At 37.9% G+C, this 21,980-nt stretch overlaps 3 protein-coding genes and 1 long non-coding RNA gene across 4 annotated transcripts; 3 read left to right on the top strand and 1 right to left on the bottom strand.

Moving 5' to 3' along the window:
• Positions 1-182: 182 nt before the first annotated feature.
• LOC119072595 (glycerophosphodiester phosphodiesterase GDPD6-like) lies at positions 183-1,664 on the top strand. Its single transcript, XM_037177850.1, has 3 exons — positions 183-304; positions 358-810; positions 877-1,664. Exons 1-3 carry the CDS (start codon positions 250-252, stop codon positions 1,554-1,556), a joined length of 1,188 nt encoding a protein of 395 aa, XP_037033745.1. The 5' UTR covers positions 183-249; the 3' UTR covers positions 1,557-1,664.
• A 4,424-nt stretch (positions 1,665-6,088) lies between these two features.
• Positions 6,089-6,588, top strand: LOC119072617. The gene is made up of 2 exons (XR_005086883.1): positions 6,089-6,358; positions 6,426-6,588. It is a non-coding gene; the product is annotated as an uncharacterized LOC119072617 (long non-coding RNA).
• Positions 6,589-9,609: 3,021 nt separating this feature from the next.
• On the top strand, positions 9,610-17,447 carry LOC119072580 (sodium-coupled monocarboxylate transporter 1-like). Its single transcript, XM_037177830.1, has 11 exons — positions 9,610-9,937; positions 13,565-13,835; positions 13,909-14,117; positions 14,313-14,417; positions 14,489-14,569; positions 15,854-15,927; positions 16,007-16,147; positions 16,318-16,447; positions 16,500-16,679; positions 16,744-16,923; positions 17,000-17,447. The coding sequence occupies exons 2-11, from the start codon at positions 13,604-13,606 to the stop codon at positions 17,405-17,407; spliced, it is 1,740 nt and encodes a 579-aa protein (XP_037033725.1). The 5' UTR covers positions 9,610-9,937; positions 13,565-13,603; the 3' UTR covers positions 17,408-17,447.
• Positions 17,448-19,345: 1,898 nt separating this feature from the next.
• LOC119072605 (SCO-spondin-like) lies at positions 19,346-20,431 on the bottom strand. The gene is made up of 4 exons (XM_037177860.1): positions 20,273-20,431; positions 20,004-20,213; positions 19,720-19,944; positions 19,346-19,656 (listed from the first exon to the last, which is right to left on the bottom strand). The coding sequence occupies exons 1-4, from the start codon at positions 20,355-20,357 to the stop codon at positions 19,463-19,465; spliced, it is 714 nt and encodes a 237-aa protein (XP_037033755.1). The 5' UTR covers positions 20,358-20,431; the 3' UTR covers positions 19,346-19,462.
• Positions 20,432-21,980: the final 1,549 nt, after the last annotated feature.

The raw sequence follows: 21,980 nt of genomic DNA, 5'->3' as shown, positions 1-21,980 counted from the left end.
GAATGAACTTGCTAACGATAAGACTAAAAACACCAACTGAAGTATAGGTTGTGAAGGCCGCAACAATTTTGTCACATCTGGTTAAGTACCATGCTCTGAGCACTCTGGGCTGAGAAGATAAGATTTTGTATTTGTTGATAAAACGCAGTTGAATGTGAAGCTACTTACTGATTCAATTCAATTTCGCGAGTGAATACTTATTAGGCGGTGGCTACTTTTACCAACAAAAGAAGTTTCAACGCGCGCGTAATGGAATTTTTCATAAAACTCTTCGTTTTAATTACTTGGTCAACCTTAGCCACAGGTAAAATAATTTCTTCTACAAAAGAGTGTTGTTGACTGTAGTTGTGACTTTAGGTCAACGGTGGAATACCTACGATGGTCTACCGTCCATTTTCTTAGCACATCAAGGTGAAAAGGTATTTATGCCACCACACACACTACCTGGATATGAAATTGCTGCCATAACGGGTGCAGAATACGTTGAACCCGATTTAGTGATGACAAGAGACAATGTCTTGGTGTGCTACCACGACGTGACACTAAAAAGGGGAACAAACATCGAAGAGCATCCGGAATTCGAACATTTGCGACGAAATTTTAGCGGCATTATCGGAGTTGTGTACGAGAATATCGTGGACGATTTTTTCGTTGAAGATCTGACTCTGGCCGAACTGAAAACGTTGAAAGTGAAGCAGAATAATGAAGGAGTCAGATTGCAGTATTTCAATGATCATCTTCAGATTCCAACATTCCAAGAGTTTATCGATGTTATTCATAAGATGACCGTGAAATTGAATAGGACAATTGGTAACTTGACCGGCAATCGCCGACTTATCGCGTATGAGAAAATTTTAAGTTCTTAATTTAACTCAGGAATCATTCCCGAACTAAAGCATCCGTCGTTTCGAAATCGCAATTCCAGCAATCCACATTTCATGGAAGACGTTTTCTTAAATTCGTTGACCGCGAACGGTTATGCTTTAAATGCAACACAGAGCCCACAATGCCGAGCTATATTCGACAATGTTAATGCAACAATCAATTGTCCACCAGTCATAATTCAAAATTTTGATAAAAATGCCCTTGCATACATCTCAACTCAAACGGATCTGGACCTGATGATGGTAGTGCATCCTGACCTTCCGTGGGTTACGTTCCAAGGTATGGCAGAAGTTTCGTTATTTTCCCGTTATTATTGCGTGTGGAAGGAATATATGTACGTCGGTGTTGAGGCCGAACTCGCCTATAATAACAAAACGTACGACGCCGAATTGATCGAATCGATGGGCGGATTTGTTCCTGCTAAAGAATTTGTAACTGAAGCGCATCGTCTAGGAATGAAAATGGCACTGTTCACGATCAACGATTCTAGGGAACCGTCCAGACGAGGATGTGCCATAACGCCGGGATGTGATCCCGACGACAAGGAGGAGGAATTGTTCTACTTTTTCGAAATGGGTGTGGATGCCATTTTCATTGAGAGTTTGGCTGAGTCACGGGAAATTCGCATGAAGTTTGATTTTCAGATTCGAACCAATCAGACAAAAGTTTAAAGTGATTTCAATTGGAATTAGACATAGTTGTAGAGAAATGATACCTAGATGGCGTTGCTTAGTTTATGTATATCATACTAAAACTTTCAAAAATAAGATAAAGAATATGACCACTTGAAGTTTAAATATCTAATCTTTACCATACACTCCCTTCTGATTGACCATGCATTTCGCATTATCTACTAGCTTTTCGTACACGCGATACATTAATCCATTGGGTAGATACCAGATACGGAGAAACCGTTTTCGTAAATTAAAAGCACTTGAGCCGTTATTATCTTCGCCATTGTTTACTGATTCTGTTAACATTTCTCTAATGAACTTCTTGGAACCCGTAAGTAAATTTTTCAGGTTATTTTTGTCGCTGCATTTATTACCACAGTTCATGGAATTGGTTCTGCCTCTGCGTAAATTTACAGTCTACAATGTATGTAGGTTAGTTATGACGAAATAAAGCTAACTGTGCTGAAAAGTAGCACAATTACTTTTTAGTTTAAGGTTTAAGAAACAACTGAGTCAATATATTCCCCTCAATAAAAATATTTGATTGCGTTACTTCCAACTCGAGAAATGTATGAGCGGATCATTTGTTCGGGTTGAAAAATATGTCTTCCGATCTTCCGAAGAATACAATCAAAATGAATATTTAGCCCAGGACATTTGATAAATCTCAGATTGAGTAAATTGATTTACCGATAATATGCTCGAATTTTATCCATCAAGCCATTACACTCGAGAGATAACATGGAGGTCACCTCTCGAATGTAACTGAATACCGCATAAAATAGTTATTTACGTATCTGTTGTGGACGGTATATTTTAGGCAATTTCGCGAGTTGTAGCCCGAACGAAGTGAGACTCGGGATAAAAATAAAAAGTCTCGTTTTCTTGGATTTATGTTACTCGGCTTCGCCTCGGACCAACAAAATTCACACCTAAACGCTACTGTTTATGTCTTTATCCCAAGTCATGTAAATGACTAAGGCTGGCTGATAGTCAATGAGAAGTTTAAATATGAAAATACTACGTCCTTGTTTGGTGTTTTTACATTTACGAATGAGAACTGTGAGGAGAATACCAAAATGCAAATTGCATCAGTACACTTTGTGGGGATAGAGTCAAAAAGAAAAGTTCTCGTTTTTAAAGGGGTTAATTGTTAGCCCAATGCAGGCCTCCCACTAAATTTTGCCCTGTCCGAAATTCGGACATTTCGGACAATTTGTATAAAATTTCGGACATTTCCTGAAAAAATTTCGGACAAATGTTTTCCAGTTTTCACTAAAGAATCGCAATAGGAATAGTCTGTGAGACATTCCCTCACCAAATTTCAACGTTTTATATCAGCAGAATTTAGTGACAAATTCTAAGCTCAAAAATTTGTTTGGAGTATATTTTGACGTGACATGAATTGATCATTAACCGGTATATATGACTTGAAAAATGTTTTACTAAAAGTATTCTTAAATTTGAGGAAGAGAAAAGTTTTAGAACGGTTTTATTCATATAAAACTAGTTGAACTTCCAGGCAACATACTTTTTTACCGCAGACGACCCTCAACTTCAATTCCAAAAATGTTGTACTAATGCTTAGAATAGTACATTACTATACCAGTGAAGTAATCTGATATCTCGTATCCAGATGAGTAAAAGTATCCGAGGGCTTCAGCTCGAGGTACTTTTACTCATCGTGATGTATTTTACTTTACTAGTAAGGGAATGTAGCCTTTCTCTCACTAGTGAAAACCCTTTCCCCCGCTCGTAAAGTAAAACGCAAATCTCTAAGTTCTAGATTATTCAGTAACTATTACTGATAACATATTCAATTATCTTAATCATTCGAGGTATTCTCGTTGTCCTATGCGATCAATGCATTCATGTGTTGATAGCGGTATCACTGTACATTTAGATGGCATCGAATTGATGTCGACATTCAGTACATATACAAAAATAATGGACACTGAGTTATAAGAGAATACAACGGACACATGTATGTGTAGGTGGCACGAAACGTGTATAAATGCTAGAAACAAGTGATATCAGTGCACAATGGCCTGTATTACTGGCATAAAATATACACGATTTGGCTACATATACATGCGGTTAGTAATGTAACAACGGTTCGAAATTAGATCTGAAATTAAAATGTCCACGGTAGCTCAATTGGTTAGAGCAACACCCCGGCAAGGTGGAGATTCTGGGTTCGGGTCCCAGTCGTGGCACCAAAATTTTATTTCAGATTTAAATTCCTTGATTCAATTTCTCCTATAATTTCACTTCAAATCTCTAAGTTCTAGATTATTCAGTAACTATTACTGATAACATATTCAATAAAACGCAATACTATACACTGGTATAGTAATGTGCTATTGTTCGCTTGTTCGCACTTCAAATTTGTGCTTGATGCCTAATACGTCGACCTTCAAAACATCAGTCGTATTTTTACTTTTCGAAGTTCGATACGCCATGGCCATGTTCCAAAACGTTACTGCCACATTCATAAATCTATTTTTGACATCAGTACGTCACTTTGCGACCACTTTATGTACTTAATTACCCTACAGTAACAGTAGACGTTCGAAAAACCAAGAAAAATTTTTCTTGGTTTTTTTGGGTTTTGGAGCCCGTTGAACCTTGAGGGATTTGTAAATTTTCCTTGTTAAATATAAAAATCCTAAGGACGTTGCAACTTCCATTGAGACACCTCAAGCATATTCCTTATGGTATTTTCTATGTTCCCGAACCAACCAAAAAAATTTGTCAATATGGGATGCAGAGTTTTTTGAATTTGACTGCCTTCAGAAGTTAAAGTTATCCTGAAGAAACCAGGAGAGCGTGTCTATCTCATCGATTATTCAAATATCTATGTGGAGGCTCGGATTGTGACGAGTGAAATGAAAGTAGTTTAAGTTAACAAATTCAGTAACGATTTAATCAAATTAAAATCGTTTTTAGTAAAACACTTATTTAATTAGCGAATGACTTTTGTTGACTGATCATCTATGTTGATATAAATTTTAAGACAAAGAATTGATACACGGAAATTATAATTGAAAAATGTATCAAGCGCGCCGCAGGCGATTTTTTTTGTAGAGTCTTTTATAAGTTTCAATATTTAAATCCGGTCAGATCTTGAAGAAAATTTCGGACATTTCGGATATTTCGGACAATTTCGGACAAATGTGTAAAATTTCGGACATTTCGGCCCAATGGATATTTTTTCCTGTCACGCGGCTTTCATCTGTTATCAATAACGAAGACAAAAATAAAGACATACTCTGGGTAAGATGATCCTATAAATTGTAAAATGCATGTTAAAAAAATTGAAGTACAAGATATGAAATGAATTGAATAAAATGCTTTGATCGATGAAGGTCAGCAGGTTAATTTTCTTAATTTTCTCGTCAACTTTCTTTCAAGTTGCATTCGTATGCTAGTCAACTAGTAACTAGATACATATCAATACTATAGATGACAACATTGAGGTTCTGAATGATTCAGAACCTTGGACACTGTATAACGAACCATTTTTCTAAATGACTCACTTTTGTAATTTCCTACCAGTTAATTGCGCATCAGTAATATTTTAAGGCCAATAAAAATGAGACTTTCCCAGAAACGCACCATGAAAAATAGCAAAACAAATTTAAATATCAACACCAGATTGTACAGACCGCATTTTTTTTTGCTTTATGGATGCATTTAGATACCCGGAGTCAGAATTTTTGTAATTTCCGCGCCATTGATGCATTTACTTTTATCATTTGACATTTGTCTTTATGTCGTTAGGATTTAGTGTTAGCGCAACGCACTTCAAGCACGAGTAGTACTCTAAATAGGGTACTGAATCTTGACAGTGTAAAACTCTGTAAAAAACCATTTCACACAAAATAGTCCTCTATTTGGCAGCTGTCACTACGATCTCTTTTGCTTGTAGTGCGCTGGTTAGCGTTATTGTTAGGCATTTATCGGCCAAAAATCTGGCGTTACCTAATGAAACCAATAGGGTACACTTTAGTATGTGAGTGACAGAGATTACCTAACGCACTCCAAAAACAGGCAAAAGAACAGAATGAGTGATTCACGACATTCTCATATCAGATTGCGTTGAAATTTATTTTTCAATTCACTTGTTCATCCACTGATTCTCCTAAAATTCAAATTCTGAAGCGCACTTACGGTGTAGGTTACGTAGGCGTTTTAAATTAAGTTTCATTTTGGCCGCTTTCAGGCCTGTATAGACGTTCCATGCAAAATAAGAGGCCCTAATGACAGTTAATAAAAACTCGTTCCTTTGCCTGTTCTGGGAATGCGTTGCTTGGATCATTGAAAGCAAAAACTAGAGTAAGACGCAAACGGGGAAAACAAGAACCTATGTATAGTTTAGAGGTAATATAAAGAACATATTGGAGAGAATTAATGGTTGCAGTTGGAGCATACGTATTGTTCCGATACCAGTGTCTAAACCAAACTTAATATTTCCCCCATATCCACCGCCCAACTGGGTGAAATTTATTACTATATAAGAGAGAGCAATCACATAGAAAGCTCAAAAAACATAACGTTAACATCAGATTTTACTTCGCTGCCAGTATTGTCACTAAAACAAAAGTCAACTATGACGAGTTCCGATAAAATTGTTCTGCTGTTGGTCGCGATTGCAATGTGTTGCGTCTTGGTCAACTCAATGGATCCTAGACACTATGAGTATCAGGGATGCAATTGTCAATGCGGAGGAGAACGTGGAGGCCATTGTCATTGTCCATATGATAAACAAATGCAAGGAGTGTACTGTAGGGATGGAGGTATGAGTCATGATGAAAAATTTGAGGAAGGAAGAAAATAATTATTTTGCTTTCTTTTATGTCACAGGCAACCACCTCATTTGCTTCCCTTTCGAAAATGTTAAATGCTGGTTTCCCTGTTGCTAATTTTGTATATTTTGCTTCAATTATTATCATGGAATATAAAATTTTGAAACGAATTTGATACAATAAAACGCTATCCTGGTGGTGGTATGACCTGACCATAATTTGTGCCGAATTTTCTAAATTTAAGAGGAAGGATGAGGTCAAGAATAAAGAAACGAATCTAGCGCGAAATGTGCCTCGAGATATTTGAAGTGAGGTATTTTAATGAGTAAGTCTTGATTTCCGCCTACGAAAAAAAGCACTCCGTTTTCTCTCCGATAACACTTTAAACAATAGAAAAGAGCTGTGGTTTAGCTAAACAAGGCGAAACGGAGTTTTTTCTTGTGAGAAAAATAAGCCTTACCCAAAAGAAAGACTCATGTAAGCGATATCCCTGAATTTTCATTTGTTTTTCTTGGAGTTTGGAAAACCGTTCGCTCCCACTTGATCATATCGTTTTTCCAAACTCCTATCACGTAGCAAATATTGGTCCGATTGAAAAACACTAATTACTGTTCCGGACTCCTGAGGTCATGTGCTATACACTAACACTTTATTTGACTAAAATCCTCCGAGAAAAATTTACTAACACTGGATCTGATATATTCGTGGCATAGCGACGCGTTTTTGTATTGATAACGTAAAAGAATAGTTGACAATAAAAAATGACTACCGTTCCAGATGTTGTTCCAGCTGTAGAGCCATCGGAAAGAAGAAAAAAATCTGCATTTTGGCACCAACTTTTTTTCTAACACTTCTGTGGGCTTGCAGCACAAAAGTACTGGGCTCATTTATGTGTGGAACGATAGTGGGTGAGGCCAGCTACAACACCCCATACTTAGTTCCGTGGAACATAGAAGCTGCAGAGAAGGCGGACTCTCCGAACATTCACTATATTATTAGTAATAACTCTCGTGGATCTACTCGCACTAAGCGGTGCGTATACTCTACCTGTGGGTCTTTCCAAGGACGACATTCGTACAACATTACAACAATTTAAAATAATTTTTTCTTGAGTTATTGTCGAAAAACTGTTTTCGGTACCCTCTGACATGTCTTCACTTTTGAACGCTTTTCACAGAAAACCTTTTTTTCTAGAAAAAGTGAAAGATACGTGTTTCCTAGAATTGAAAGACGAATCCAACGAGCTATCACTCATTAAAATCGGAGACCGCTTCGTCCCCAATCACCTGAAGATTTGGCGATATGACTCTTAAAATTGAAATTGCTAATTGCACCCACCAATCTTATAGTCCCAATGGTAGTTATGAAGACGAAGCAAACAAAATTTTAGAATTTTCTGCCTATTGAAAATTAAATTTGGATTAAAGCAATTAATTGCTGTATCACAACAATCAACCCCACTTTTCCATTATAATCAACACACTCCGATAACAGGCACAAGAAAGTAATCCACAACGCAGTAGTCTAAAATTCTCATATAAATTTAGTTTTTTATGTTGGTATAGGCCACTGTGTCATACGGACGTCGCATACAAAATACCGTCCCAAATGACCGTTAAAAAATCTGTTCTTGTGCCTGTTATTGGAGTGCGTTGATTATAACAAACATTTACACTCCCATTCCTTTTATTACACAAACTTATTGTTTGCGTGTCAAAACAACACCGATGACACAAAACCTTGACTTATCGTTCAATATTATGTAGACCGCGTGAATTGTATGTATTGGATCGGTTGATTTACATTTTTTGTTATGTGAAATATAAAACCCATAACAAATGATCTGATGTCATAGAGATTGTTGCACACGTAGAGGTGCCGAATAGAAACGCGATATAGGTTTGTTCCAAGTAACTGTAAACACGAACTTTGACAACCCGAAAAACGACAATTTCATCGATAGCAACGTCGCTTACGTGATATTTCATACAAATCGAGCAACATCGCCTACGCGATTTACACTGAGATATTATTGAGGTTATGGTTATATGGATGAAATTTGACAATTCATATGGCCTTGGAACAAACCTACCCTATAGAGTCGCCGTCAAAGTGATGGGCGTTGAGAACAATGAACGTCAACACAAGGTATGGTCAAATGTCAAACTTTGTATGCAGAGGAGGACATAGCGATGTCATTGGCTTATGACGTATTTTAAACATGAAATTATTAATTTTAACATAGGTGCATTTAAATGAGATATTGGGCACCTAAGACTGATGTTGTGGTCTCAAGTCCTTGTGTTGCTCACTGTCCTCGATAAAAAGAATGAATATGAAGAATGAAAGAATCATATTGTTCCAAACCTGCGAACTTTAGGGGCATCTCGTTCTATGAATCTTGTTTCCAAAGTGCTTTATTAGCGATGTGTATTTTGTGGTACTCGGCCTGCGGTCTTGAGAAACACTTTGCACTCGATGACATAAATGACTATTAAAGTTTAGTTTACTCCCGTTTACGTGTGATATTTGTTGATACAAGGCGAAGCCGAGGTCAATAATCGTATGTAAACGTGACTTTTCATCATTGTCCCGTGGCAGCTCTCTCTACCGCAACGGGATTGTCGTCAAAATACAAATTTATTTATTACAAATGAATAGATAATGAAATTGCAAGGCATACTATGTGTTTGGCCTCCAAATTTTGACGACAATATTAGGTTGCAAGAGAACTGCAGTGACTCAACTTTACATACTACATGCTTCAAAAACTATATTTTACATGTTTTAGCACCACTTTTGACGATCTCAGTACATAACTTGGTGTAGCAATAAAAAGTCTCGTTCATGTGTGTTTACTGATCTCGGCTTCGCCTCGAATCGTCGAAATTTACACGAAAATTTTATTTTTCATTTTTTCATTCCTTATCATGCAAAGTTCTATAACTTTCTTGTCTTTGGGAAGCTACTCTGTGCCTGATCGCAATCAAATGCCACTTGTACTTGTATGTGTAAGATTATAATCCAAAATGCAATCAAAAACCATTCGTTGAGAAAAAAGAGAAATAAAAAAATAAACAAAAAATCATTTCTACGTATGCATGCTCGTATGCATGTGCAGAACTCTATTCTTCAAAGAGATCTCTCAGGTAAAAACGACGAAGAGAATCCTCAATTTTACGCATCAACATTTGGAAATGTTTTACCTTTATGCATTATTCATAACTTACAGGTTCTAATAAGCAATCGGTGTTTGAAATAAATTTTCGATCCATAACACTCATTGTGAACGTTAGTGTGTATGTAGTCTGTACATTTGAATCTTAAATTTTCATTTTATTGAAATTTGTTGAGATAGTTTTTGTCATAAAGTGTTATTATCTCATTTAAACAGTTGTTTACTCTGCTGTGTATTCAAACAATTGCAAAGACATTTGATAAAACTTTCTGGCTGAATTTATAATTTTGCTACCGCTACAATACCGTTTACTATGTGATCTACGTCAATTCTTTGCCAGTGCGATTGCGGAAAGTAGTTGCTAATTTATATTGTAGCATATTTGCCAAATGGTGAGTTCTTTTCCGATAACAACACTCCAGTGCACACACTTTTTTTTAAAATCTACAATTAGATCAATTGTATACCACACAAAACGTAGCACGAAGAAAGTTTTATTTATTTGGACAAAACATTTTTGTGGGCTCTTATCTTTTGAAGTGATCTTTTACGATGATTTGACAGTTTGAGAAAAAGTATAAAATGTTAAACACACAAGGTGTATCGTGTTCAAATCGTTCAAATGTACCAACAAAAATAATCACAAACAAATTACAATTTGAAATGATGATCGATGTCTCACTGCCATAATAATCGAACGATATGAAATATTTTGTGAATTTTTCTGTATTGAATTGAGGTTGCAAAACCTGCATATTGTGATTTTTCGGGTAAGGCTTCGTTCGATGTTTCAATTTTAGATAAGTGCGCTTCTGTTGCATGGTAAGCGGGTGAATCATGATTACATGAGTTTAATTGTGTGCGGAGTGTATTATACCGAGTGTGAATCAGGCATGAGCGCCGACGGAGAAACATCGGCGGCGGCTAGCCGAAAAAAATTTCTCGGCGGCGGCGAAAAAGTCGGCTTGAGCCGGCTTAAAACGGCTCGGCTGGAGGTTCCTTTTAACTTTTTTTCAAAATAAAAACGTTTAGATAAATTCATGGAAAATGAACTAGTAAGCATGAAAATGAAATTGTACGGAAAGCGAAAATGTAGGTAGATTAGGTTGTTCAAAGTGCAAGTGGAACTGGTCTTGTTACAAGCAAGTCTCTAAGTCTAAGGTTCACTAACACGTCAAGTTTTATTGCCTCAAAACTTGAACTAAATGGAAAATCATGCTCCGGTACACTCATTTAACTCATTAAGAAAATGGTTTTCAAGAAGAAATCTGGAAAATTCATGAAAATTCAAGAAAATTTTCAAAATTTTCTTAATTTTGAAAAAAAAAAATCAAAATGTACTTGAGCTGCTTAGGATCAACAGGAATCTCGGTTTTCAAAATTATTTCACCCATTCACCTTTCGAAATCTTTATTTCATTTTCTAGCCGTTTCAAGCCGGCTTGAGCCGTGTTTTTGGCCCCGGCTCGGCTGCGGCGCGGCTTGCTCAAAAATGGCCGGCTGCGGCTTGATCGGTGGCTTATTTTCGGCGGCGCTCATGCCTGGTGTGAATGTTCGTGAAACGAGTTAACGAGTGTAGCGAGTGTTGAAAAAAATTGACTATCTAAACAAGTACATCTGACTCTCGTATCAGAGTAGATTGTTCCCATGTCTGTAAGTCATGGGTTTTACAAAAGAAAATACACCGTACGTAACTCGCTCACTATGATTAAAAATGTATGGAAATATGTGATGAAAAAACGTTAAATGTTAAAATTTTGTGCCCTTTGTTAACACGATAACTTGAGTAAATCTCAACCGATTTTCAAAAACTTTTTTTTATTCGACGAAGTATTGAAATCCTCAGGCCAAGTTCGAAAATGGGTGGCATCGGTTCAACCATTTGGAAGTAGTTCTCGAAAGAAGCCTTTTCTGCTCTTTGTTAACACGATAACTGGAACAAAGCTCAACCGATTTTCAAAAACTTTTTTCCACTCGACGAAGTATTGAAATCCTCAGGCCAAGTTCGAAAATGGGTGGTATCGGTTCAACCATCTGGCGGTAGTTCTCGAAAGAAGCCTTTTCTGCTCTTTGTTAACACGATAACTGGGGCAAAGTTCAACCGATTTTCAAAAACTTTTTTTCATTCGACGAAGTATTGAAATCCGCAGGTCAAGTTCGAAAATGGGTGGCATCGGTTCAACCATTTGGAAGTAGTTCTCGAAAGAAGCCTTTTCTGCTCTTTGTTAACACGATAACTGGGGCAAAGTTCAACCGATTTTCAAAAACTTTTTTTCATTCGACGAAGTATTGAAATCCGCAGGTCAAGTTCGAAAATGGGTGGCATCGGTTCAACCATTTGGAAGTAGTTCTCGAAAGAAACCTTTTCTGCTCTTTGTTAACACGACAACTGGAGTAATTCTCAACCGATTTAAAAAAAATGTTTGGTGGAGAATGGAATTAATTCCTGAGATATTAGGTTCTAGGATAGATTATGTTGGTCTAACGAACAAGCTGATGTTGCTAACAGAATTTTTGTATCTATTTCAATAGCATTTTTCTTGTTATTTGATTTTGCCTTGTAAACAAAACCGAATAAACAGAACCAAAATTAAAGAGTGTGAAGTTTGCGACCAGAGCGAAGCGAGAGCCGCAATTCACACGAGTTTAAGTTTTATTGAAAACATACGTAATTTTTTACTGGGGCATTTTATATACAAAGTTTCGAAGATTTTCAGTGAAACTAAAGAGAATTAAATCATCAATGAGAGATTTATTAGACCGTTCTAGTGGTTCTTCATCTAAATGCGTTTTTGTGGCCATCAACATACAAAATTACATTTGCCAATAAAAATACTATTGAGAAGCTCAGACAAACAGTCAAGATCTGACCCACCCAACAGGTGGGACCTTGTATCTATTTTATCATAGCGCAATAATAGAGAAAAAAAGCTCTCATTGCGTGAAACCCAAGCAGGGCCCATTTTAGGTACATGTATTCTAATAATACTTTATCGCGTTGATTGGTTTGGCTAGGATCAGTATTGATCGTGAATAAAAGAAGCAAAATTTCTTGTTTCTTTTCAGCTAAGTTACTTGCGAATCACCAGGAAAACATTATTCGCATGTCCGAGTTGAATTCACCTAACAAAGGCCAATAAAAGTATAAACCAGGTATGGTCTGTTCATACAAACCGGAGGACATAGCAATTTCATATAAACAAACTCACCTCTCATGAGAGGTGAGTTTGTTAATATGAAATCACTATGTCTTCCGCCAAGGCTGTATACTTTGGGGAGGTCACGCAGATGCAGATACGCGGGTTACACACCACGTTTCATACAAAAAATTCACCACGCCATACAAATTCAATTTTGGTGAATTTGTTTGTATGGAAAAGGTGTGTTCCCGCGTATCTAATAAAATGGCGATCTGCGTGACCTCCCCAAAGTATACAGCATTGGTCCTCCTCTACATACAAAGTTTGACATTCGACCATACCTTGTGTTGACGTTCATTGAAATAGGCCACCTTGTGAAATCCCGATATTTCCGAAGAAGTCGGAATTTAGAGAAAACCGATTTGAGCGAACCTCCGAATAATGTCGAAACAGCTGTATGGGACAACGATGAAAAAAGAAATGAACTCTGGCCTATCAACGGTCCCCTGATGCATGTTATTGAATTAATAGTGAATTACGTACTTGGAGGAAAATGTGTTGTTTTGATTAGTGGGGCATTCTTAGCCTAAACAAAAAAGAGAACTTTACATGCTACAATGACTCTCACGAATTTTTGCTATATGTCAACGCACTTCAAGCAAAAGTGGTACTCTAAATAGGATACTGAAACTTGACAGTGCTCCATACAAAATTTTACACTGTAAAAAGAGTGAGGATAAAATTTCATACAAAATAGTACTCTATTTGGCAGCTGTCATTAATAGCACTTTTGCTTGAAGCGCGTTTCCTATATGAAAGGTCAAACCCGTCGGAAATACATTAACCTTTCAGCTAAATACATTCAATGTTTACCTTACAGCCACCGCAAATTCATGATCGTCACGACTAACTGAGCAACATGCACGCCGAAAATATCGACTCCAATAATTTTGGTCTGACCGATTATGCAGTTTTCATTATTTTGCTGCTCATTTCGAGTGGCATCGGTGTCTACTATGCGATAAAAGACACAAGAGCCAAGAAAACGGCCAGACAATTTCTGACGGCTGAACGTTCCCTTCACTGGTTCCCCGTGTCAATCAGCCTGATGGCATCGTTTCAAAGTTCGGTTACCATATTGGGCTATCCGGGTAAGTTGTCACTTTGCAGTAAAAATCAACCGCGAGATGATCTTAAAATAACATTGAAAATGTTCAATTGCAGCGGAAATGTATTTGAGAGGAACTCAGTTCTGGATCGTAATCGTTTCATCAACGATGGCAGCTCTGGCAGCGGCTGAAATTTTTTTGCCCGTGTATTATGACTTGAATCTTTCGTCCGTAAATCAATATCTGAAAATTCGCTTCAATTCGGAGAAGGTTAGACTAGCTGCGACGTTCACTTTTCTGTTTGCAACGGTACCTTACATGGGAGTGAGTAACGATGTGTTAGTTGGATGAAGAATTTCATTGACCGGACGTTGGGACCTATGCCCTATAATGTCATTTCGGAAGTCTCACCACAATTGTTCGTATCTTATATGCAAGGCAAGCATTCAGATCCCAGCGTCCTTTACTATCTCTTAACATCTTAGTTATATTGCTCTTTACTCAATGCCTGATCGACAGGTTGTTATATATGGACCGTCACTCGCCTTGAGTTCAGTAACACCACTCAGTACCGCCGCGTCGATATTGTTGATCGGACTCGTCTGTACATTTTACACTTCAATTGTATGTCGCATGTCTTCCTTTTGTGAATTTTCATTGAGAAATCAAATTTAATTCATTTCGTTCACAAAAAGGGTGGCCTAAAGTCGGTCCTGGCAACTGATATCCTTCAGGTGATGATGATGTATGCCGGTCTTTTGTTGGTCATATTCAGGGTAATTGAAATTGTTATTCTGTGGTCATTGGACACTAGGGCGTATCGAATTTTGAGAATTTTAAGGGTCGCGATAGCCTGTGTGCGGAAAACGTAGATCATTGAAAACTAAGTCCAGGCATATGGTTGATGGATCCGAAGCTGCCCGGGAAGAAGTCCCCCCGGACGACTTTAACTTTCAAATGGTCATAACTCGGAAAGTTAAGAGTATTTTTGAAAACAATGTTCTAGCAGGATGTAGAGCGTTAAAAACTCTACAAAACTGCCAAAGAAACCGATGGTCCAAAAGGTGTGTCTGTCGAGGTTTTCTAACATCGAAAGTTCGACATTTTGGTTTTTGACTTTTATTTCCTGAGAGACAAATTATTAACTTTAGCTTTTGGCATGAGGTTGTAGAGGAGGTCGAGTACTACCAGTAAACTAGGCATTGTCCCGGTCGGCGATCCATCCGAAACCACTTTTTCAACATTTTTGAATGGACTTTTTAAGTGTACCCACGTCGCCCACGAAGCCAGTGCAGACAATGTAACCGGTGTTGCTGAGTCGAGGTAACCTTGGCCTGTAAGTGCACATAATATTCCATAACAGTAGCTGAACTCTTTTACAAAATATTTAAGAATTCGGTGTAGCACATTATATTGACACGGTATACCACGAAGTTCAGCTACTGTTATGGAATATTATGTGCACTTACTGGCCAAGGTTACCTCGACTCAGCAACACCGGTTACAGTGTCTGCACTGGCTTCGTGGGCGACGTGGGTACACTTAAAAAGTTCATTCATTAATGTTGAAAAAGTGGTTTCGGATGGATCGCCGACGGGGACAATGCCTAGTGTACTGGTAGTACTCGACCTCCTCTACAACCTCATGCCAAAAGCTAAAGTTAATAATTTGTCTCTCAGGAAATAAAAGTCAAAAACGAAAATGTCGAACTTTCGATGTTAGAAAACCTCGACAGACACACCTTTTGGACCATCGGTTTCTTTGGCAGTTTTGTAGAGTTTTTAACGCTCTACATCCTGCTAGAACATTGTTTTCAGAAATACTCTCAACTTTCCGAGTTATGACCATTTGAAAGTTAAAGTCGTCCGGGGGGACTTCTTCCCGGGCACCTTCGGATCCATCAACCATATACCTGGAATTAGTTTTCAATGATCTACGTTTTCTGCACACAGGCTATCGCGGCCCTTAAAATTCTAAAAATTCTAAAAATTCGATACGCCCTATTGGACACCCGCGAAACCATTTAAAAAAAATAATTTTTCTTTCTCCTTCTTTTGAAGGGTTTCTATTTAGTTGGTGGAATCGATGAAGCATTCCGAATAGCTAATGAAAACGGACGCATCCAATTTTTCAAGTAAGGCAATTGGAGAGGACATAGACACACGAACTGCTCAAGACAATCACCAACAATTTGTCCTTTCTCACTCTTTCAGTGTTGGATTTGATCCGTACGCAACGAACAATCTGTGGAACTGCGTTTTCGGTATGGGCTTAATGTGGAGTGCCAACTATTGTTGCACACAAACCGAGGTAGCTAGATATTGTAATGTAAATAGCAAGAAAAAGTCTAAATTGTAAGTGTACCGACTGGCTGAGTCAAACTCTGTTTCCGTAAATTTCCGTCACTTTTCTCGCGATGTGTTGAACGGACACTCGATGAAATTTGGAGGAACTTTAGAGAAACAGATTCCACACTCCACACAGTGTAGTTGTAATGTTGTCATCGTATTCTCTTCTGGCACAGAGCTTTGTACGTGAATCTCATTGGTGTTGCATCGATGATAAGCTGTGCTTGTTTAGCAGGTATTGCCATTTATGCATTCTATTCCAAATGCGATCCACTTGAGAGAGGTGTAATCACCAAGACTGACCAGGTAACTGCAACTTTGTAAAGAAAATCTTCCATTCAATCGCTGCTCATTATAGCTAATGCCGTACTTCGTAATGGAAACGTTACATCAATTTCCTGGCGCAGCCGGTCTATTCGTGTGTTGTGTGTTCAGTGCAGCTTTGAGCACCTTATCGTCCGGTTTCAATGCACTGGCGGCTGTTACATGGGACGACATTTTATCGAAGACGCGCCTATCCAAATTAAGTGAACTGAAGGTATAAGAGCCGAGCGATGGACGACATGAAATTTCACACCAAAAATTTTGTCTTTCTCGCCCAGATAAAAACGATCACCAAACTAACGGCCATAAGTTATGGCTTGATGAGCATCGGCATGGCATTTTTTGTTGGTTTGATTGGATCAGTACTGAAAGCTGCCATATCGCTGGCTGGTGCACTGATGGGACCATTGTTGGGAACTTATTTACTGGGCGTTATCTGTCCATTTGCAAACGCAGTCGTAAGCTAGCATTTCATACAATATCGCCGGTATTGATATCACCGACTCAACAGTTTCATTTACTCCACGATCACAGGGTGTTCTCACCGGTTTGGTTATTGGTGAAGCATTCGGCCTGTTCGTGTTGTGTGGTTCGATTTTGTATCCGAAAACTACTGATCAACTGCCGACTACAACGGATGGTTGCCAGTTTAATGTCACATCCGTTTACAATCACACTCTGAACATTGAATCACCGGTTGCGGTCGAAGAGATGTTCCTATTGAAAATATTTCATCTTGCGTTCCTTCTAGTACCCGTGTCGGGCTTTGTCATTAGTTATATTGTTGGCTTTGTAGTTTCGTTGGCCACTGGTGGCTTAGACGAAGTTAATCAAGTCAATCCGTTGCATTTAAATCCAATAGCGTGGCACATTTGGCCAAAAAAATGTGTACCAATAGCGACCAGAAGTGCTGTGCCATCTACCGATGCAGCGAAGCAATGAGAATTCATTTTGGATTAATAAAAAAGAAAATCGAAATCGAGTCGAGTTTGATTGGGAGGGACAGCTTATCACAGCCGCTGAAAACATCTTCTTCTCTTTTCAATCCCAACAAAAATCTCTTCGAGAAAAGTGTGACGCAGTCTTTGAAGTACAATTTCTAAAATGAATGATATCGCTAGAGTTGACGCTTTCAGCTTCGTTACGCAAAAATTAAATTTTCGACCCAATTTTAGTTCAAACAAGCTGGCTTAGCTTTTCTCATCATCTGCCAAATAATTTTTACCAAAAAAAATTTGACTGGAAACAACCAAAATTTTACCAAAAAAATCTGCGTCACATGTGGCAGATAAATTTTCTTGCTGGTCTGTTCCTGAACATTTGCCACTTTGCGACGCAGATTTTTTTGGTAAAATTTTGGTTGTTTCCGGTCAAATTTTTTTTGGTAAAAATTATTTGGCAGATGATGAGAAAAACTAAGCCGGCTTGTTTGAACTAAAATTGGGTGTAAAATTTAATTTTTGCGTAACGAAGCTGAAAGCGTCAACTCTAGCGATATCATTCATTTTAGAAATTGTACTTCAAAGACTGCTTCACACTTTTCTCGAAGAGATTTTTGTTGGGATATCAGTCGTTTTAGAAGTTTTAGAACACTGCTTTTTATAACAGTTTATAACAGAAATTCGGAAATTTGGCGAAATTTGAAAATTTGACGAAAAGCGAAAATTTGACGAAATTAAAAAATTTGACGAAAATCGAAAATTTGACGAAATTCAAAAATTTGACGAAAATCGAAAATTTGACGAAATTCAAAAATTTGACGAAAATCGAAAATTTGACGAAAATCGAAAATTTGACGAAATTTGAAAATTTGACGAAAATCGAAAATTTGACGAAAATCGAAAATTTGACGAAAATCGAAAATTTGACGAAAATCGAAAATTTGACAAAATTAGAAAATCTGACGAAATTAGAAAATTTGACGAAATTAGAAAATTTGACGAAATTCGAAAATTTGACGAAAATCGAAAATTTGAAGAAATTCGAAAATTTGACGAAATTCAAAAATTTGACGAAATTCAAAAATTTGACGAAATTCGACGAAATTCGAAAATTTGACGAAAATCGAAAATTTGACGAAGAAATTAATTCTCTATCTGCCACCATTCAAGAAATATCTCTAAAACCCCAATTGACCCACCCATTTCCAACTGTTTCGACATTTTTCACAAATGTCCTTCTTTTCTACTCGTAAAACTCTGAGACTTTGCCGAAGAAAGTAATTTTCTATCTCTCATAACCCAAAAAAATATTAGTCCTTTCATCCTACGCTCGCGTTGCTCAAAATTTGGTCACTCTAATCACTCTAGCTCAAACGAATCTGCCCGATTTTTTTAATTATTTTTTTGTTCGAATCGTGTTACGAATACCTTTCATTTGATGGGTCGCACGCCTCTGTAGGTTTCAATACAGCTAAGCTACAGCCGAAAACGCGTTCCCGACCCTCGAAAACCACACTCAGAAACCACTTCGAGGCCAATAAAACAAAATTCTGGTTTTTCCTGGGGTAATGGCGTATCACATTTTCATTTTTATGTCCACCCTGAGGTTCCTGCAAAATTTCATGGAGATTGGCTGACTAGTTTCCGAGATCGACCGTCGATAGATAGACAGATAGACAGATAGAAACATACAGTAAGTTGAAAGATTTTGATTGTTTTTGGGAAAAGTCAATTTGGTGCATTTTCTATCAAAATGACCAACTTCAAAACGATGTATCTCCGGCAATTTTAAAGTTACATAGTCGAGTGATAGCTCGTTTTGCTCGTATTTGAAGCGCGAATAAGATAGAATAGGATTTGTGGTGATACAGGCCAAAGGAAAGAAACTTAAATTCTCGCCTATATATAGTTGCCGCGTCTCAAAAAAAATTCTTCGTTGTTTTTTTGGAAGTTCGACTGCGTCAAGTCCTCCGCTATCGCTCCGGACATGATTTGTCATGATCTGTTTAATTGAAAAGCGAGTATCTCAAGTGCGAACAAAATTTGGACGAACAGTTTATGCAGGACAGTCGGCTATATTAACACATTCACCGCCCTCGGTGTATCGGACCTTCCCTTCCGGACAGTAGCAATCTTCAACGATGGACATAATGCACATCTTCGGTCCGGCATTTGGCTTGAGATCGTCACAAGTTGTCTGGCACGCTGATCCGGTATCATAAACTTCGTTTCCTCTTCGAATGCATTGCTCTGTGGAAACGTACAATTGTGGTTTAGTACAATGCGCAAAAGGTAAGAATTTGGCTGACATACGTCTGGATGGTTTCCATAGGTTGACACACTGTGGATCATCAATGGCAACACATTTTCCATTTGGTAGTCTAGCAAATCCTTCTTTGCATACACAATGAGGGCTCCACATCATCACCATTGGAACCATAATTTTGCATGGAACTTTATAGTTTGCGCATGTGTTTCCGCATGGTTCGTCGTATGCCCATTCGCTGAGTTGTTCATTCTGTTTCCTTGAGCATGTTGCTAGATTTATTAGAGAAAAGTTTGAACCATTTTTCCTCGGCATCGAATTGCTTATATACCTTCCGTTGGTGGCATTCTCCGACGGCACGAAAGACTGGTGGTGCGTACACAAATGCCGTTTGTAGTTAGGCGAGTGTATCCCTTTTTACAGTAGCAATCTCCATCAGGAGCGTAGTCGTTACACCATGGTTGTCCATATTTATCACACGTTTCCTGGCAACGAGTCTCGTCGATGGCAAATTCCTCATTGATGAAGAAGCGGCAAGTTCCTGTTTTAATTCCAGAATTTATCAGTCCGATTTGAGGTTTAAAAAAATGGTTTTCGTACTTTCAGACGGTATAATCCATGAAGATCTTATAGCCGAAACAGAGCATAGGATGCTCAGACCAATAAATGTGTGTAAAAGATTCATGTCACGAAGTAGTCGGGATTAGATAACGACACTTGAGTGGAAATAAGTTTAATGAAGGCTATTGTCTTGCTCCTGTTCTATTTAAACGTTTTTCCGACTAATGTATCCATCAACACCAATTAATTGAACAGGTGGCTTGTCGCTAAGCAAAACAACTCGTGATCGTCATATTCATTCATATATTCCTTCTATATTCCACATGCGGGGTCTAGTTCCCTTGAAAGTCATGGGTCTTACGGATTATAAACACTCAAAAATGTTTATCACAAAATGTTCACTATCATTGTAATGAATGGAGAATAGGGGCGGGTTCATAAATTTACTGTAGATGGCGTGTACTTACTCGGGTATAGATTGCAGATTTTCTATGAAAAATTTATCGACTTTGCCAATAATTCAGTGGAAATTTCTTAACTAAACTCAAAACTAACTTAATTTCAAAACTAACTGGAGTGAAACCAAATGTTTCCATTATATTTTGCAAAGAAAATTGGATTATGATCGGATTTGAATAATATTATTGTGAAAAACCGACACTATCGGTCAGGCATGAGCGCCGACGGAGAAACCTCGGCGGCGGCTAGCCGAAAAAAATTTCTCGGCGGCGGCGAAAAAGTCGGCTTGAGCCGGCTTAAAACGACTCGGCTGGAGGTTCCTTTTAACTTTTTTTCAAAATAAAAACGTTTAGATAAATTCATGGAAAATGAACTAGTAAGCATGAAAATGAAATTGTACGGAAAGCGAAAATGTAGGTAGATTAGGTTGTTCAAAGTGCAAGTGGAACTGGTCTTGTTACAAGCAAGTCTCTAAGTCTAAGGTTCACTAACACGTCAAGTTTTATTGCCTCAAAACGTGAACTAAATGGAAAATCATGCTCCGGTACACTCATTTAACTCATTAAGAAAATGGTTTTCGAGAAGAAATCGAAAGCTCACGAAAATCAAGTAAAAATTGAAAAGAAAAAAAATCGAGAAAATTCGCAAAGATCGATAAAGTTTTCTCAAATTTGTGAATTAACTGATTGTGCGCCTTCGGCTCGTTCCGCAAAGGTCATACTTGCCAAAACAACAAACTTAGAAGCGAGGACGTAATATACCATTCTGGAAAGTTCATGAAAACTCAAGAAAATTTTCAACATTTTCTTAATTTTGAAAAAAAAATTCAAATTGTACTTGAGCTGCTTAGGATCAACAGGAATCTCGGTTTTCAAAATTATTTCACCCATTCACCTTTCGAAATCTTTATTTCATTTTCCAGCCGTTTCAAGCCGGCTTGAGCCGTGTTTTTGGCACCGGCTCGGCTGCGGCGCGGCTTGCTCAAAAATGGCCAGGCTTGATCGGCGGTTTATTTTCGGCGGCTCTCATGCCTGCTATCGGTAAGTTTTCCATGCAAAATCTGCAATTTACACCCGAGTAATGAAGTCAGCTTTTGTGCTTTTTAGCTTTTGAGCTTTGGAATAGACAATTTTTTGTTAGGTTAAACATGGCCTATACTGTAGTAATAATCTAAGATTTATTCCAAAACAAAAATGAAGTTTGAACGAGTGTGTCTTTATTAGCAGACAACAACGTAAGCATCGCTTGTTTACAAATGTAGGAAGAGTTGCTCAGTCAGTCAAGTGAC

Source organism: Bradysia coprophila (genome assembly GCF_014529535.1).
Source record: "Bradysia coprophila strain Holo2 chromosome IV unlocalized genomic scaffold, BU_Bcop_v1 contig_84, whole genome shotgun sequence".
NCBI classification, from domain to species: domain Eukaryota; kingdom Metazoa; phylum Arthropoda; class Insecta; order Diptera; family Sciaridae; genus Bradysia; species Bradysia coprophila.
Note: the sequence above shows the minus strand (reverse complement) of the source record. Positions and strands in the feature narration are given on the sequence as shown.

What these genes read in the sequence shown, in the direction of transcription:
- LOC119072595 (XM_037177850.1), top strand. Translation starts at nt 250, where the DNA reads ATGGAATTTTTCATAAAACTCTTCGTTTTAATTACTTGGTCAACCTTA. An exon ending in TTGGTCAACCTTAGCCACAG is followed by an intron (nt 305 to 357) that starts GTAAAATAATTT and finishes TTGTGACTTTAG; the next exon opens with GTCAACGGTGGAATACCTAC. An exon ending in GAAATTGAATAGGACAATTG is followed by an intron (nt 811 to 876) that starts GTAACTTGACCG and finishes AATTTAACTCAG; the next exon opens with GAATCATTCCCGAACTAAAG.
- LOC119072580 (XM_037177830.1), top strand. Translation starts at nt 13,604, where the DNA reads ATGCACGCCGAAAATATCGACTCCAATAATTTTGGTCTGACCGATTAT. An exon ending in GGACGCATCCAATTTTTCAA is followed by an intron (nt 15,928 to 16,006) that starts GTAAGGCAATTG and finishes TCACTCTTTCAG; the next exon opens with TGTTGGATTTGATCCGTACG. An exon ending in AGCAAGAAAAAGTCTAAATT is followed by an intron (nt 16,148 to 16,317) that starts GTAAGTGTACCG and finishes CTTCTGGCACAG; the next exon opens with AGCTTTGTACGTGAATCTCA.
- LOC119072605 (XM_037177860.1), bottom strand. Translation starts at nt 20,357, where the DNA reads ATGAATCTTTTACACACATTTATTGGTCTGAGCATCCTATGCTCTGTT. An exon ending in GAGAATGCCACCAACGGAAG is followed by an intron (nt 19,945 to 20,003) that starts GTATATAAGCAA and finishes TAATAAATCTAG; the next exon opens with CAACATGCTCAAGGAAACAG. An exon ending in CCTATGGAAACCATCCAGAC is followed by an intron (nt 19,657 to 19,719) that starts GTATGTCAGCCA and finishes ACGTTTCCACAG; the next exon opens with AGCAATGCATTCGAAGAGGA.